This window comes from Loxodonta africana, chromosome 8 (assembly GCF_030014295.1).
Source record: "Loxodonta africana isolate mLoxAfr1 chromosome 8, mLoxAfr1.hap2, whole genome shotgun sequence".
NCBI lineage: Eukaryota > Metazoa > Chordata > Mammalia > Proboscidea > Elephantidae > Loxodonta > Loxodonta africana.
Window position 1 is genome coordinate 37,508,722 of NC_087349.1, and position 15,623 is coordinate 37,524,344.

A 15,623-nucleotide genomic window follows, 5' to 3' on the forward strand; every position below is an offset into this window, starting at 1 on the left:
GGGTTTGAACCACCAACCTTTCAGTTAGCATCCAAGCATAAATAAACATCAACTAATATCTTAATGTCCCTGGGTGTCACAGGTGGTTAAGCGCTGGACTACTAGCCAAAAGTTTTGTGGTTCAGACATACCCAGAGGCTTCTCACGATACAGGCCTGGCAATCTGCTTCTGAAAGGTCTCAGCCTCGAAACCCCTATTGAGCAGTTCTACTCTGCACACATGGGACTGTCATGCGTCTGAGTTAGCTCAGCAGCAACTGACAATAATAACAATATCTGTACTCCTCAGGGTGTTAGGAATACAAACCTTAATAAGACACAGTCTTGTCGTAATCTCATGCTCACTGAGCAAATATTTTATAAGTTCTTTTGCAATACCTCAGGAATATAAAAGATGATTTTTCTGGCATCTAGCCAAATAAGATGGCTTACATAGGTAGTGTTAGACTTGCTGAATGTTATGATTTATCAGAGGGAAATAAATTTACTTTCGACATAATGTTAGTTTTTTTAAATATGTTTTACTATATTCTAATTCTATAAATAATTTAAGTATACTATAAACGATAGACTTCTTAGCTAGAATTAATGTGACTATTAATATACTAGAGAAAGGAATATTTCTTGGGCATATGTATGTGTGTGTTTATTTACTTATTTATTATAACTAATTACATGATTGGACACTTAGTCTGTGCCAAGACCCATGGGAAGTACTCTATATGTAGCATCTCATTTGATTCCACAGCCACGCAATGAAATAATAGCTGTTACCATCCCCAGCTTACAGAGGAGGAAAATGAGGCCCAGAGAGTAAAGTACTGCCTCTAGGCCAAGTAATTGGAAAGTGACCGAGCTGGGATTCTGATAGGATTTTCATGCCGTCCCTCTGAACCATTACATATGCTAGAAGTTTGGAAGCAGCGAAGTTTTGGGGAAGGTGAATGCTATTTCTTTTTTCATTTGCAAAGAAATCTGTACAATAGCTTGATCATTGAAAGGGATAAGTTCAAAATACCAAGGTATACCATACTCATCCTAACAAAATAATTGCAGACAGACTGTCAAACCAAAAATCCAAATGAGTGAGGGACCTTGGCTCGATATGACAGTTTTATTGCCTGTTACATATAAAATGAAATAGGCTATTTCACTGAGCTGAGAAAATCTTAAAAAACCATTAATGAAATCTTTTTGATATTGGGGTTTCTGTGACTGTCACCTTCCTGGAGCTGGTGGTGGCTTTAGGGCTTGCTACTAAAATCCACAAGACAATCTTAGATGAAAGACAGAATCTAAGCTTTGCCAGGATATGGTAAATGCAAAGTCAAGATAACTTTGACCTCAAGGGCCCCGGGCTAAGACACTGCAGAGGACATATAGATCTCCATGTTTTTTTTCTTACTTGAGTTGAAAAGAATTAAAAATCCAATCAGAATTTCAGTTAAAATAACAATGTGCATGGAACTAACTTGAAAAAGTAACTATCTGAAAGGTTCAAAGCACTGCATGCTAAATACCCAACATAAGAGCTGGAAAAATAAGGCAGTGTATACGTCGTCTATCAGATGAACTAGAGTGCCAGCACTTTTCCTTTTACGTAGCTACTCGTGGGGAACAGAGTTGAATTTCCTCTTTACTGTGCCTTATCTAGTTATTTTTGTCTGTTTTTGAGGTTGTGAGCATCTATTTTTGGGGACACAGTTGATTTCAAAATGTATCTGTTGTAAACTCTAGGAGTAGCCTTCTTTCCTGCTGGTATCCTGAGGAGTGAGAAAGAGATATTTAAGAGTTTCCCTGGCTACTGGCATGGTAGCCAGTTATATTAGGAACAAATGTAAAGTTTGACCTGGAGAGATCAGATTTTTTAGGTTAGGGATGAGGACACTTTGGCTGTGTGGGACTTTTTGGTTTCTGTTTACCTGTATGTGCCAGGTGTTTTGGGTCACATTTATCATGCTTGAGTGTATTTGAGGTATTGTTCATGTTCTTTTCCAACAGTTTTAAGGCACCTACCTTCTCCACTGAAAGATGGTAGATGAGGGCAATCAATATCTAGTAAGTTTTAAGCAAGTATATGAGATAATAAATACAGAACATTTAGCATAGAAGCACATGGCTGGAGAGATGCTAGTTGCTCTTTGTAACGTCATTGGTAAGGGCCTAAATAGTATTTTTAAAGCTAATAAAAAATATAACCACAAAAAGTTTAGGAGAAATACAACCACCATCTTTTATTGATGTGCAGACCCTAGGCTGGATATTTTACATATATGTTCATTAGGGCTTTGCCAGGTAATTTTTATCCTCCCATCTTATCAAGGAAGTTCCTTACTCTATTGATCCAAGGGTCCATGCTAAGTAGTGAAGCCAGAATTTAAATTTTGATCTGCCACTAGCAAAATCTGTGTTGTTTCTCTTTTAAGGCAAATAAAAACTTACCCATTTTATAAAACACTAAAATATTTGTGATTAACTTTTGTTGCATTTCTTATATGTGGCACGATTTTTTAGGTACTGTTTTAATCAAGTGTTTAAGGTTATACCCTACTCTTTTCATTTCAACTAAATCAAAAGCATTTCACATTCTTATATAGCTTTCAAACCAGTCCAGTTTTTAAAGAATTGTAATATTATGACTCAGTGTCACACCAGATATGGGCTATTTTTATATACTCCTAAGGCAAGTGTGCTGGCCAGGCCTGTGGTATGTCAATGCCCCGCCACCCCTGGTTTTCCTTCCCTACATGAAGAGGCTGAGCAGCTGGTTCTCATTTGTGTACGGTTTCCTGCTTTCTTCTCATCTCAGTATTCTCTAAGTGCTAGAGGTGACAGCATTAGAAAGTAAAGACCATCCTACTAGACAAGTAACTGCAGAACAGCTAAGAGCAGGGCACATGACTTCCTCACTGTGACAGTCAGTTCAAAAGGATGCTGGCTCTCTCCTTTGCTGCATGAGGTTTGACTTATTTTATAGCCTTTATGTGATTTCTTTTGCTCAAATGAATCTTTCCTTTTGACCACTGACTTCCTCAAGTGTTTCTTGATCTTCTATCCTTATTCTTCTGTATGACCTACACCGGACCTACCCCTTGAGGTCCACAAAAACAAACACCTATAAATCAAGGTATTCATTTGTTCATTCATTCATTTTCTGGCTGCTGGGGCTACACAAGACAGACACAGCCATGGCTGTTGGCACCTTATAGCCAAGTGGAGAGTACAGACATTAAACAGATAATTACAAAGTGTTCTGTTACAATACCCTTGTAGTGTATGGGAGTGTATAACGTGAGTAAAAAGTGAGAAGTGATAGAATTGAGTGAATCTATTAAAGGAGAACCTGTGCAGAGAGTGACAAGCACTTGGGGGATCACCAGGACTTGTCTCCTTTCCTTCCTCTTTGCTTACCCCACCATTCAGTATGGAGACTGACTACCAAAATCTCCCGTTTGTATATTTTCTAGAGAAACGAAGGTGATCTCTTCCATCGTCTGTGGCACATCATGAATGAAATCCTAGATCTGCGGCGGCAGGTGCTGGTGGGACACCTTACCCATGACCGCATGAAGGATGTGAAACGCCACATTACTGCCCGCCTCGACTGGGGCAATGAGTGAGTACCAGCCATCGCAGGGGCCATCCTGGTGGGTGGACACAACAGAAGTGACACAGACGTTACCTAGTGCTGGTGACATCTCCAGAAGAAACCACATGGAGCCTACCAGTTTTCCTCTTTTGGGGCCTTAGTGAAAACTGGCATTGATGGGTCCAAGAACCACCGCCCATGGAGCTGGTGTGGGCACCGTTATGTGGTTTGGCCACTAGGGCCCTGTGTGGCCTTATAGTGTGGTCATGCTGACAGAAAACTAAATGTTCACAGTGGACATCCATCAGATATGGCTTCTGGCTAAATAGGTTTTAATTTTCAACAGGCTGTAGGTTTGGCATGTGCGTTTGCTTTTAACCTATACCTCGTCCCTCTCGTGGCAATAGGTCACCAGAGGGAGATGCAAATGTTGACAGCTTCTGCTAAAAGTCTTACGGGTGGTGTACCAGTGGGGCTTTGATTATTGCCCTGATTAGTCCTGTGGTACATATGCGCTACTTTGAGGAGCTGCGTTTGGGAATTTAGTAAAAGGCTGTTCTTGATAGAGATTTACTTTAAAATAAAACTGAAAGTGACTAAAATAACAACCAAGCACTTCAAGTAGTAAATCTCATCTCTTAAACCTCTGACCAAGGTTGATATTTGTACTAAATTTGAATATTAATATATGGGTGAGAAATTAGAATAAGTTAACCTTGACTATGATCCTATACTTGCATAAGACTTAGGTTTAAGGAAGCGAAATGGTCCCTCAATATCCTACGTGACCATATCCTCCCTTCCATTCCTCTTCCCGAAATCCCTGCTTGCTCTTTGGACCTATAAAGGGTCTTACAGTGGGAGAGTAAGAGAAAAGCAGCAGGAAGGAAGAAAAAAAACAGATGTGCACCACCGAGAAGTTTGCCTCTTAACTGAATGTGGAAGAACCGACTTGAAACTAGAGTGTCGCTTCCCCTAACTATAGGAAGTTGCTTTATCAGAAGCCAATTTTGATTCCTGCTAAGACGTTACATGCCACAAATAGGAATACATGGACCAGCTAATAATTTTAAACCTCCATCTCACCCACAGTCCTTCTGGTACTTTGTTGAAGTTAGTTGTGCCATTCATATTTTTACAGCCAATAGGTAAAGTAGCCCTACATTATTTTTGTCTAGAAGATTCATTCTAGAATAAAATAAGTGTGTGTGTGTGTGTGTGTGTGTGGAGTGATAGCAAGAGCACTGAGCCAAGAACACTACTTTTTTTTAAGACCTGAGGCAAATTCATGAGCCCTCTTTGACACTAGTTCTTCATCTGTCAAAGGAATAAGTTGAACTAGAGGAGGCTCGAGGGCCCTTTCAGCTCCAGGGCAATAGGATCCAAAATACATTATGCCTTCTGAGAAATTAGATTTGCCAGTGAACTTCCAGTCTTGCTGTGTGCAGTGGAGAGTACGGTGGAGGGTAGACCTGAGCACTCTTCAAGTGTTCTTTCATGTGTTCCTTTATTACTCTGAAAATACTTTGAGTTTTTATTGGATTTTATTGACTCTCAGTCATTATGCTGGTCTTTATTTAAAGTACTAGTTTGTAGATAAGAAAGTTGGATGAATTTAGCTTATCAAAAATAACAGAAAGATACAACAGGCAAGAAGATAATACTTTTTTCGGATTTTAGAAGGAATACAATGGCAGAAGGAAAAGAGGAAGAAATGAAAAACATTATTTATGACTAAATCATGACTCAGTTTTTGACTGAGGGTTCCAGCTTATAGTATGGAAAGGTCTGTGGCGAATTTTTTGTAAATTGGTAAGACATTGATGCATGAAAATGAACAGTTTAGATTATCCTCAAATTTTCTGAGCTCTGATTCTGCTTTCTTTGAATTTTTTTGACTGCTCACGTGAAAATGACTTAACAGCATATAGATTATGCAGCTACCTTATTTCATTCTTTCAAGTGTAAATTTGCTAAATGGAAAGCAGATTGAGATAATTTCCTTGCATGTTAAATTATACTAAATTGTCCTGCAGAATTATTTGTCAGCATATAGTAGAGCTCTGAGGAGTCTGGTGGCACAGTGGTTAAAGTACTCAGCTGCTAACTGAAAGGTTGATGGTTTGAACCCACCAGCTGCCCTGAAGGAGAAAGATGTGGCAGTCTGCTTCCATAAAGATTTACAGCCTTGGAAACCCTATGAGGCAGTTCTGCTCTGTCCTATAGGATCACTATGAATCAGAATCGACTCAACGGCAGTGGGTTAGTAGAATTCTGGATAAACATTAATTAAGAATGTGTTCGGTGTTGAGGTCCCTGGGTGGTGCAAACAGTTTGCACTCAGCTGGTAACTGAGCACTGCAGAAGAAACAGGCTGGGCAATCTGCTCCTGTAAAGATTACAGCCAAGAAAACCCTATGGAGCAGTTCTACTCTGTAACACACGGGATCTCCTAAATCACATCAACAACAAAAATGATATCAACAAGAATATGTTGAGTCTCAAGTTGTATATCAAACTGTCAAGGAGTGATGAAGGGATGCCATCTTCTAGAGGATGTGGGGCTCATCTGGGAGCTTGGGCAGAGTTAAAATAATGGTTCATCTTTCTCTTCCCCGTAGAGGCCTGTGATGTCCTTTGCCTTTCCTGCTCAGGTGACATGGGGAGGAGAGGCGATCAGTTCATCCTTTCTTTCCAGTGGTCCTACTTCTTGCCTCAGAGCAGTTTAGTGACTGAGTTAATATGAAAACTTCATCCCCCTCCACTGGCTTCCCATATCCCATGTGATCTCCCTCTATCTTTTCCCTTCTCTCCTTGTCTCTTTTTGTCTTACTCTTTGTAAAGCACTGCCTTTGCTCCTGTTCTGTGAGCTAAGAAACCTCAAACAATGGGTGGTTTATCCTAAGGATATACCTAAAAAAAAAAAAACTCATTCCCATCAAGTTGATTCAAAGTCATAGTGACCCTAATAGGACAGAGTAGAACTGCCCCATAGGATTTCCAAGACTGTAAATCATTGCAGAAGCAGACTGCCACATCTTTCTCCAGCAGAGCAGCTGGTGAATTCAAACTGCTGTCCTTTCGGTTAGCAGCCAAGCACTTAACCACTGTGCCACCAGGGTTCCTGATAAGAATATACCTAAGAATTAATAATACAAAAATAGAAACAAATAAACTTTCTATACATGGACAGGACTCTTAGGAACCCAGTAGAAGTTGAACAGTCAAACCCTATGGGAGAAAGGAATTTGCAGGGCTAGAGACTCGTGGAAGGTTCTGGATCCGACACCTACTCTAGAGTCTCCACACCAGATCTTCATTCACTCATTCTGCAGTGATGTAAATCAGCCGCCTTTCACATATCTTTTTTTTCCCTTCTACCACAAGGCTGATGCTTTATGAATTTCCAAGTTCAGGTTCTCAAAGGAATCTCATTGATGGTGCCAGTATCTGTTATCCTGATTTGGACTGAGCATTTTATACCAGACCACTCATATGCTGCTAGCTAGTCCATGATTGTCCTTAAGTGTCCACCTGTGGGCTGGTCACATGTGGCTCTGGAAGGGGAGATGGTCAGCCACCTGTACCCCTTCCAGCCGAGAATGTGGTTGGGGCAACTTCCATGAAGGGGCTGTGGGTAAGGCCGGAACCACAATTGCTATCTGGTTATATGTGTATATATATGTGTGTGTGTGTGTGTGTATATATATATATATATATATGGTTATGCATCTCCTTTCCTTTGGTAGATAATCTGTCATCAGCAATATTGACTAGGTGCCAGATAACGTCTTAGGTTGCAGTGAAGTGATTCTCTCTTTGGAGAAGATGAAGAATGAGGAAATGACACGATCAGAGTTTTTGGTGAAGGTTAGCACAGACAGACATGGGCATTTTGAAAATAAATCATAGTACTGGTTGTGATTTGAAAGTTGAGCTAAAATTAAAAGAATGGGAGAGTGTGATTTTCAAGTTTCTCAGTGAGAAACATAACTTGAGACGGTTAAGAAACTGTTTTAGTATCTGAGAGACAGCTCTTGCCCTCAGGAAGGTCACAGTCTTCTAATCTCCTGGCCTGAAGTAGGTGCTGAATTAATAAATTTTACTTATGAAACTACTAGTGAGGTTTTGGGGAGGGTGCAGAATTTCAGGATCTTTTCTTTAAAAAGGAAAAAAAACAAACTGGTTCTATAATCAGATGTGTAATGCAGAAGACTCCTATGTTAGAAACAGCGATGTTGTGAAAGAGATCTAGAATAAATTATCCTCAAAGGGTGAAGCTTGAGAAACCTGGAGTGTGGTGATGACAGGAGTCTGGTAGATAGTAATCTTGGCCTTGATGTATAGGGCATCATAAAGGAATTGTGGGACCTTTGGAATGGTCGTGAGTGTTTAAGGAAATGAAGAGAATTATGTGGAATTGGTATCAGCATTGTACAGTGGGTGCCTTGGTGAGTAGTATGTTACCAAGGTCAGTGGAGGAAAACTGACCAAACAGGAGTAGACTCATATTACTGTATCCATGGTAAGACCCCACGAATTGATAACCTTACCTGATCCCGAGACTAGATACAACCTTTTAATATTTCTTGGCACACCAGGCCATGTGTCAGCCACAACGAAAGCTGACATAGGATTAAACCTTTTTGCCACCCTGACCTAGGACTATGCTGCCCCATTTTCCATTCCCTACCTTTAGCAAGTTTCTCCTAATAACAATTCAGAACACTTCATGGAGTGAGGACCATGCACCATGTTGCCAGAGATTCACATTAGAAGTGTATTGGCTCTGGATATAACCAGGTGTTCTGATGCCAGGTCAAATCCTAAAGGTCAAACTCCCCTCTCCTCAATTTCAGTTTTCAGAACCAAATTAGGCCCAGCTCTATTTTCTACTCTGCTCCAGTGTGGAAGGGATTCTCTGGTAATAATTTTTGGATGCTTAAGGCTCCCCACCGTATGATGTCAAAGCCCACAAAGACAGTGTCAACCTGACCTCCTTTGATTTGCCTGCCTTAGTCATCTTCTGTTTCTGAAGCTGTTCTCAGTGTCTAGCCTTAGTTATGTTGACTGCCTTGACTATGGTAACAAGTAATATGGTTAAAATATGAGTGAGAGAAACATGGTGGGTATATATCTAATTCCAAGGCAATGCGGTAAAGTAATCAATTGTAACATATTCCACAAAGGTCACTTTTCTCTCTGTAAACTTTTGTCCTTTGTTTTCTAGACAACTGGGACTGGACCTGGTGCCTAGGAAAGAGTATTCAATGGTGGATCCAGAGGACATCAGCATTACCGAGCTTTACCGATTGGTAAGTATAGGAAACCTTGGTTGACAGTGTCACTGCTAATTTTGTGGTTTCCATGGCATGCTTTTTACTTGCTTGATTTTATAAGAACAGGATGTTCCAAGTTTAATTTAGAGAGAGTAAAGAGAATTGAGAGCCGAGGTGACCATGCCCTGAATGCAGTACCCAGACACTTTACCCACCTCAGAACGAAGTGACATTCTCTACTTAGCCCTCAATTCCCAGGTACTAGGAAGTAAATTCAAAGGAGTTTGAGGTTCTTTTGCAAATTTTTATACATTTTGAATTTTTTTTATACAAGTCACTCGTATTTATCTGCTGTGCTTCAGGACAGCTTTGTAAGTAATTATGTCCACTCATTGCTCACCTAGTTGTTAACCCTCCTCACTGTCCCCATTTTCATGATATACACAGACTGTTGAAAATACGTCCTCCTTGGTCTTCAACTACTGGTCTTACCCCACCCCTCCTGGCCTGAGTTCATTTCTAAGTGATGATACCCTAGAATATTTTATCATTTTTACCATCACAGCACCATGTATGGCTTTGGATATTTTCCAGTTAAGCAGTAAGTTAAAGTCCAATTTTTTTGACTCGGCATCTAGGTTTCCCAAATTTGGTCCAATCTACATTGTATTCAGCCTTATGTTCTTACTACTTTATATACTACTATAAAATTTACCTAATCTCTTGGTATAAACTAAGCTCTCTTAAAACAAAATTGGAGAAGGTGGTTGGAAAGGGCTTTCAAAGGCAAAGTCACTCCAAGCATTATTTTACTTTGATCTACTTAGTACTGCATCTTAGCAGAAAGTTTCCAGGAAGAGTGTCTATCATAAATGATGGAATCCTTTGGAGGATCCTGCCTTTTTTTGGGTAGCTTGCTAAGCTCATAGTATTTTTCTGAGAATAGAGGGAGATTCTTAATCTGAAGATGATCTGTATCTGAAAATTGTAGAAAAGAAATCCTCAGGACTGGTGTGTGACTGTGACGGCAATTCTTCATCCTGGTTTCCATTCTTCCCTAAAATCACTGATATGTTCAGAGTATCTATACCTCACCCTGTCAGTTCGAATCATTTCTATTTTTGTAGAGTATTATTCCTTTCCTTTCCTTTGAGCTTTTTGAGAGTGATGTTACTTGCATGCTACATGCCTTTTCTGATATCAGTACTAAACAGGATATCTGTTTAAACAGAGTAGTGAGGTCAGTTGGAGGAGGGAACAGAAGAAGACTATTCCTGATTAAAGTCATCACTGCTTCTTATATGACAAGTATAATACATATAATTTTTTCCTCAGTCACATCCTAAATTATGACATCTTTATTGTTGTTAGCTTATGTAATTCTTTGGACATCATACTTTATTTCTCACTTTCTTTTAATCATTCAATTTTAAGTTTCTTTGGGGTATGTAATGTGTCTCAAACTTCTTTCATTATTCCCAAAATAATCTTGTGCACTGCTTTATACTTAGTAAGCATTTTTTAAATTTTATTTTATTGTGTTTTAGGTGGAAGTTTACAGTGCCAATTAGTTTCTGATTCAAAAATTTATACACAAATTGTTTTGTGACATTAATTGCAATCCCCACAATGTGTCGACATTCTTACCCTTTCCCTTTCCACCCTGGTTCCTCTGTGCCCACTCACCCAGTTTTCCTGTCCCTTCCTGCCTTCTCTCTTGTCTTTGCTTTTGGGCAGATGTTGCCTGTTTGGCCTCTTATACTTGATTGAACTAAGAAGCATGTTCCTCATGTATGTTATTGTTTGTTTTATAGGCCTGTCTAATCTGGCTGAAAGGTAGACTTCGGGAGTGGCTTCAGTTCTGAGTTAGCTGGGTATCCAGGGGCCATAGTCTTGGGGGTCTTTAGTCTCTGTGAGACCAGTAAGTCTGGTCTTTTTTTGTGAGTTTGAGTTTTGTTCCATATTTTTCTCCCATTCTGTCAGGGACCCTCTATTGTGATCCCTGTCAGAGCAGTTGGTGATAGGATCCAGGGCACCATCTAGTTCTTCTGGACTCAGGCTGGTGGAGGCTGTGGTTCATGTGGTCCATCAGTCCTTTGGACTAATATTTTCCTCTGTCTTTGATTTTCTTTATTCTCCTTTGCTCCAAATATGATGGGTCCAATAGATTTATCTTAGACGGCCACTCACAAGCTTTTAAGACCTCAGATGCTACTCACCAAAGTAAGATGTAGAACATTTTCTTTATCATCTATGCTGTGCCATTTGACCTAGATGTCTCCCAAGACCATGGTCCCCAGCCTTCACCTCCACTAACTCCTTCCTCCAGGTGTTTGGATGTGTCTAGGAAGCGTCTATGATTTTGCCTTGGTCAAGTTGTGCTGACTTCCTCTGTATTGTGTGTTGTCTTTCCATTCACCAGAGTTAACTTGTCTACTGTTTCGTTAGCGATTTTCCCTTTCTACCCTTCCCCTCCCTCGTAACCATCACAGGTTGTTTTTTTCTGTGCATAGACCTTTTCTTGGGTAGTCAGTGTTTTTGTTGTCATTAGGGTATAATGAAAAGACCATGGATTTTGGATCCAAACAACTAGATTTAAATTCTAGCTCTTCCTTTGTCAAGCTCTGTGATCTTAGATTTATTGCTTAATCTCTCTGAGCCTTAATTTCTTGGGGAAATAATACCTATCATGTTTTTTATGACAATTAAATAAGAAATGCCTTTCCCTGGCACCTTTCTCTGGTAATGTTTGCAAAGCCCCTAAGAATTCAGTTGATATTTGCTCCTTTGTCATCTTTATTTCATTCATATTGGCGAGGCAAGATGGTATGGTGGTAATAATAATTGATGCTAAATCTTAGGATTAGGTTTGGCTGTGTTTAATGAAATAAATAAATAAATAATATAAGCATAGATGTAATAGAAGTTTATTTCACTCTCACAAAATATAAGTCCAGAGGCAGAAAATTCTAGTCTTGCATGTGATTTCATGGTGTCAAAAGAGATAGAGACTTATATGCAGTGTATGGCTTTGATCGTCAAGAACACCTCAAAGTGCAATATTGCAAGAGTTCCAGGCATCGCATCTGCACTCAGGCAGTAAGAAGGAGAATGTTTTCTCTCAGCTGATTCAGTACGTTAATGAGCCTTCCTAGAAGTTCCACACAACACTTGCACTTATATTTCATTGTTTGAACATAGAATAGTCATATCTCCATATCTAGTGAGGATGTCAAATATTTGATAAGCAGTTAACAGTGTCTTCCACAAATACATAATCATTTTCCTAGTTCAATTTTGTACATATGCAATTTTGTCTCTGGGTTTTTTTTTTTTTTAATATCTTATATGGGGTGGCAAATTGATTTTATCTTTTGTGGGTATTCCAGACGTGGATAGTGGCTGCCAGGAGTGGTATATTGACAAGATTCAGGGATCTCATTTGGGCTATAATTGATTAGCAATGTCTGCCATTGCCAGGAAAGGAAAGGGGGTGGAAGGAAGGTTAAGGATTTTACAGCTGAAATCCTAGTCCAAAGTCTTTGTTTTAAAAATAGGGAAAATAAAACATAATTTTCAGTGAAAATTAAATTGCTCCTTGAGAGTGGTTGCATTTTACTGTTTCTGAAGTACAGACTGTAGCCAAAGAAAAGCCCAGATGATTATAAGTTCCACAAGGACAAGTTCTCTTCCTTAAGGCTGCTGCTTTTTCAACTTTCTTTTGGTGTACTGGCTTAACAATAATGAGATTCACTATAGCCCTTGGCTTTTTCTCTGCAACATGAAAGTGACTGACTATATTGAGTTCACCAGGGACGGTGGGAAGGCACCATCACTGAATTTTTTTTTTAGCAATTTATTGTCACTTATGGATGAAGGACCATAGCATGGAGATGAAATGCCCTAGCAAAGAGCATGTCTGATTAATTGTTGCTGCTTCTCTTACTTTAAAAAAAATTACTCTTACTTTAGTCACTACTATTTCTCAGTGTCATATTTGAAACACAAGTGTTTACATCTTTCTAAATCCATATTGCATCATTAGAAAAAAATGTCCTGCTTTAGGTTTTTCATGGTCCTCTTAGCAGATCTTTCTCACCTAATCATGTTCATCTAAGCAGCAAAAAGTGCTAAATCTCACAGTGTTAACATATGTCCGCTCAGAAAGCTTGGTTTAGTGCCAAAGACGAGATCTGAATCCTAGAAATAAAGAGAACCTTTTTAGCTGGATTCTCTGGTTATGTGTGCCTGTGGAGTATTCATGTAGGAACATTTCATGGTTTAATAAGGTTGTGTTAGCTGTTTGCTTTGTGATCTTTAGTGTGTAGACTAGTGGTTCTAAACCAGAGGCAGTTTTGCCCCCCGGGGAGCATTTGACAGTGTCTGAAGACATTTTCAGTTGTTACAACTGCAGGGATGGGGTTTGCTACCGGCATCTCATTGGTAAGGTCAAGGATGCTGCTAAACACCCTGCAATGCCCAGGACAGCCCTCCTACAACAAAGAAATACCCAGCTGAAATTGTCAGTGGTGCTGAGGTTAAGAAACCCTGGTACAAACTATTCATCCAGTAATGAGTGCATTATATGAGGATTGAAAATTTGAACCACTTACACAAATCTTTGGAATGGGTTTGTTTCTTTCCCTAATCAAAGCTCTAGTGAAACACTAAGCACGTTTAGAGTAACTAGTAGGTATATTTGTAACCACAAATTATTTCAGAGATGGATTTTTGTCTATGTGGTATAGCTGCTAAATTATAGCTCTTGAAGTGTGAACAGACCTTTTTAATTTTATTATTGCAATAATAGTTTCACAAAGATTTTTAGCAGTTCCCCAAAGTAGTGAATTACCAAGAGATAAGCGAGTAGCCATAACCTACTTATGTCCAAATCCATTGTGGGTAAGAGAAGAGGTGAGACTTCAATGTCAGGCTGTGCGCAGATGGAAGGACCTAGGTCATGTGTACAGAGGGCGGAATCAGGCAGGCATATGACTAGGAAGCAGTGAAGCCCAAAGCTCCAAGCAATAACGACGTATGTGAAAGACGAAACAATACAGTTTTCCGTCAGCTGTGACTTCCACCTCTGCATATAATCTCCATCAGTGATTCTCAACACTCACTGCACATTCGAATCACCTGGAGAGCTTTTAAAACTTCCAATATCTACACCCCTGCCCCCCCTAGAAATTCTAATGTAATTGTTCTGGGCTAGAAAAGGGGCATAAGTATTTTTTAAAAGCTCTCTTGGTGATTCTAAAGTGCAGCCAAGGTTGTGAACCACTGATCTGGATACGTTGGATCTTTTGTATGAGGAATAAATAAGGAAGCTGCTCTTTTCCCTTAGTTTTTAGTGACTGTCGTGACTGGTGCTGGGAACTTCAGTGTTCAAAGCACAGAGCAGACACCTGCTGGAGGTCTGTTCTCTTCAGAAGGTTCTGGCATCAGTTTCTCCAGCTCTAACCTTATAGTAGTCATTTCTTCAGAGTAGCTTGTGCTATGTTACCCTGAACTTTAAGTAAATCAGTAAATAAATTAACACTTCCGGGAGAAGAAAAAGTTGCTTTGTAAGTTGAAGAGATATAATTTTATGAACGTAGAATGCTTCTTTTGCCATAGTTTTTTTTTTTTTTTAAAGCACAAAATAGAGCAACCTTCATGAAAAACAAACCAGAATTATGCTTTTTTTGTGTATGTATGGGCGGGGGGTAGGTTTAGGATTTTTTTTTTAGTAATCATTGCAAACACATACCACAATGCTGAGATCCACTTTAAAAAAAAAAAAAAACAACTTATCCTCCAGTTTTGAAGAGAGATGTACAGTATACCTGTTGAGAATACATTGGTTATAGATACGTTTGGTTTATTGACTTTACTGTTTACTTTTAAAGTAGTTTAGATTAAAAATATGAAAAATTTGTGGTGGTTTTATGCTGTTGTTTTTACAGCTGTAAATTTAGGTGGCATTTTTTACCTTCCAAAGTTGGCCAGTTAGTCAGTAGTTATAGAGCTATACTTAAAAAGATGTGGAATATAGAAATGGGGTTAGACCATTACCATGTACTTTAGCTCCCAGCAAAGGACATGGCTCCATTACTGTGGAGTTAAAATCCCTACTTTTTTTTAATTGTCAAGTGCTCCAAGAGACGTAACCCATTAATTGCCTGTGTTATGAAAGAAGTAATCATCCATGTTCTTAGCACCTGTGCTGTTAATACATAGGACTTTGCAAATGTTTTTCCTTCTCCCCAAATCTTAAGTCTGTGCTACTCAGTGCTGTCCAAGAACTGCTGGACTGTCAACTGCCTGTAACTGACCAAGTACAGAAATTGAGAGTAAACGGTTATAAGCCTTTACAGCAACTTGACATTGTCATGACATTTTTCTTGTATTTTATCTAAGTATCAGTCTTCAGTAGATTAGGTAGAAAAACACCCTGGTCCTTTACTGCAAGTAGTTTGAGAACACAATCCTAGATAGCTCATAATTCCTGCTCATTCTTTAGCTAACTAAAGTTTCACTGTTGCAGGAAGCCTTCTCTAACTCCCCAGACTCAAGTCAAATCCCCCATTACAGACTCCCATGACAATCTGGTTCTTTCTCTCCATTTATCACAGTTCCAGTTTGACATCTGTATTTGTGGCCATTTTATTTTTTTAAATTTATTTATTTATTGTGCTTTAGGTGAAAGTTTACAAATTAAGTCAGTCTCTCATACACAAAGTTATACACGCCTTGCTATGTACTCCTAGCTG

At 39.2% G+C, this 15,623-nt stretch overlaps 1 protein-coding gene across 5 annotated transcripts in view; it reads left to right on the top strand.

The window, feature by feature from the left end:
- Positions 1 to 15,623, top strand: part of DOCK4 (dedicator of cytokinesis 4) — a 488,016-nt gene that overhangs the window by 232,457 nt on the left and 239,936 nt on the right. For 4 of the 5 annotated variants that reach the window (XM_064289799.1, XM_064289800.1, XM_064289801.1 and 1 more), the window contains 2 exons: positions 3,468 to 3,616; positions 8,820 to 8,904. In XM_064289799.1, coding sequence (XP_064145869.1) covers positions 3,468 to 3,616; positions 8,820 to 8,904 — 234 coding nt within the window. Of the gene's footprint in view, positions 1 to 2,740; positions 2,960 to 3,467; positions 3,617 to 8,819; positions 8,905 to 15,623 lie in introns of those variants that run through there. The other variant, XM_023544557.2, reaches the window with a different exon arrangement.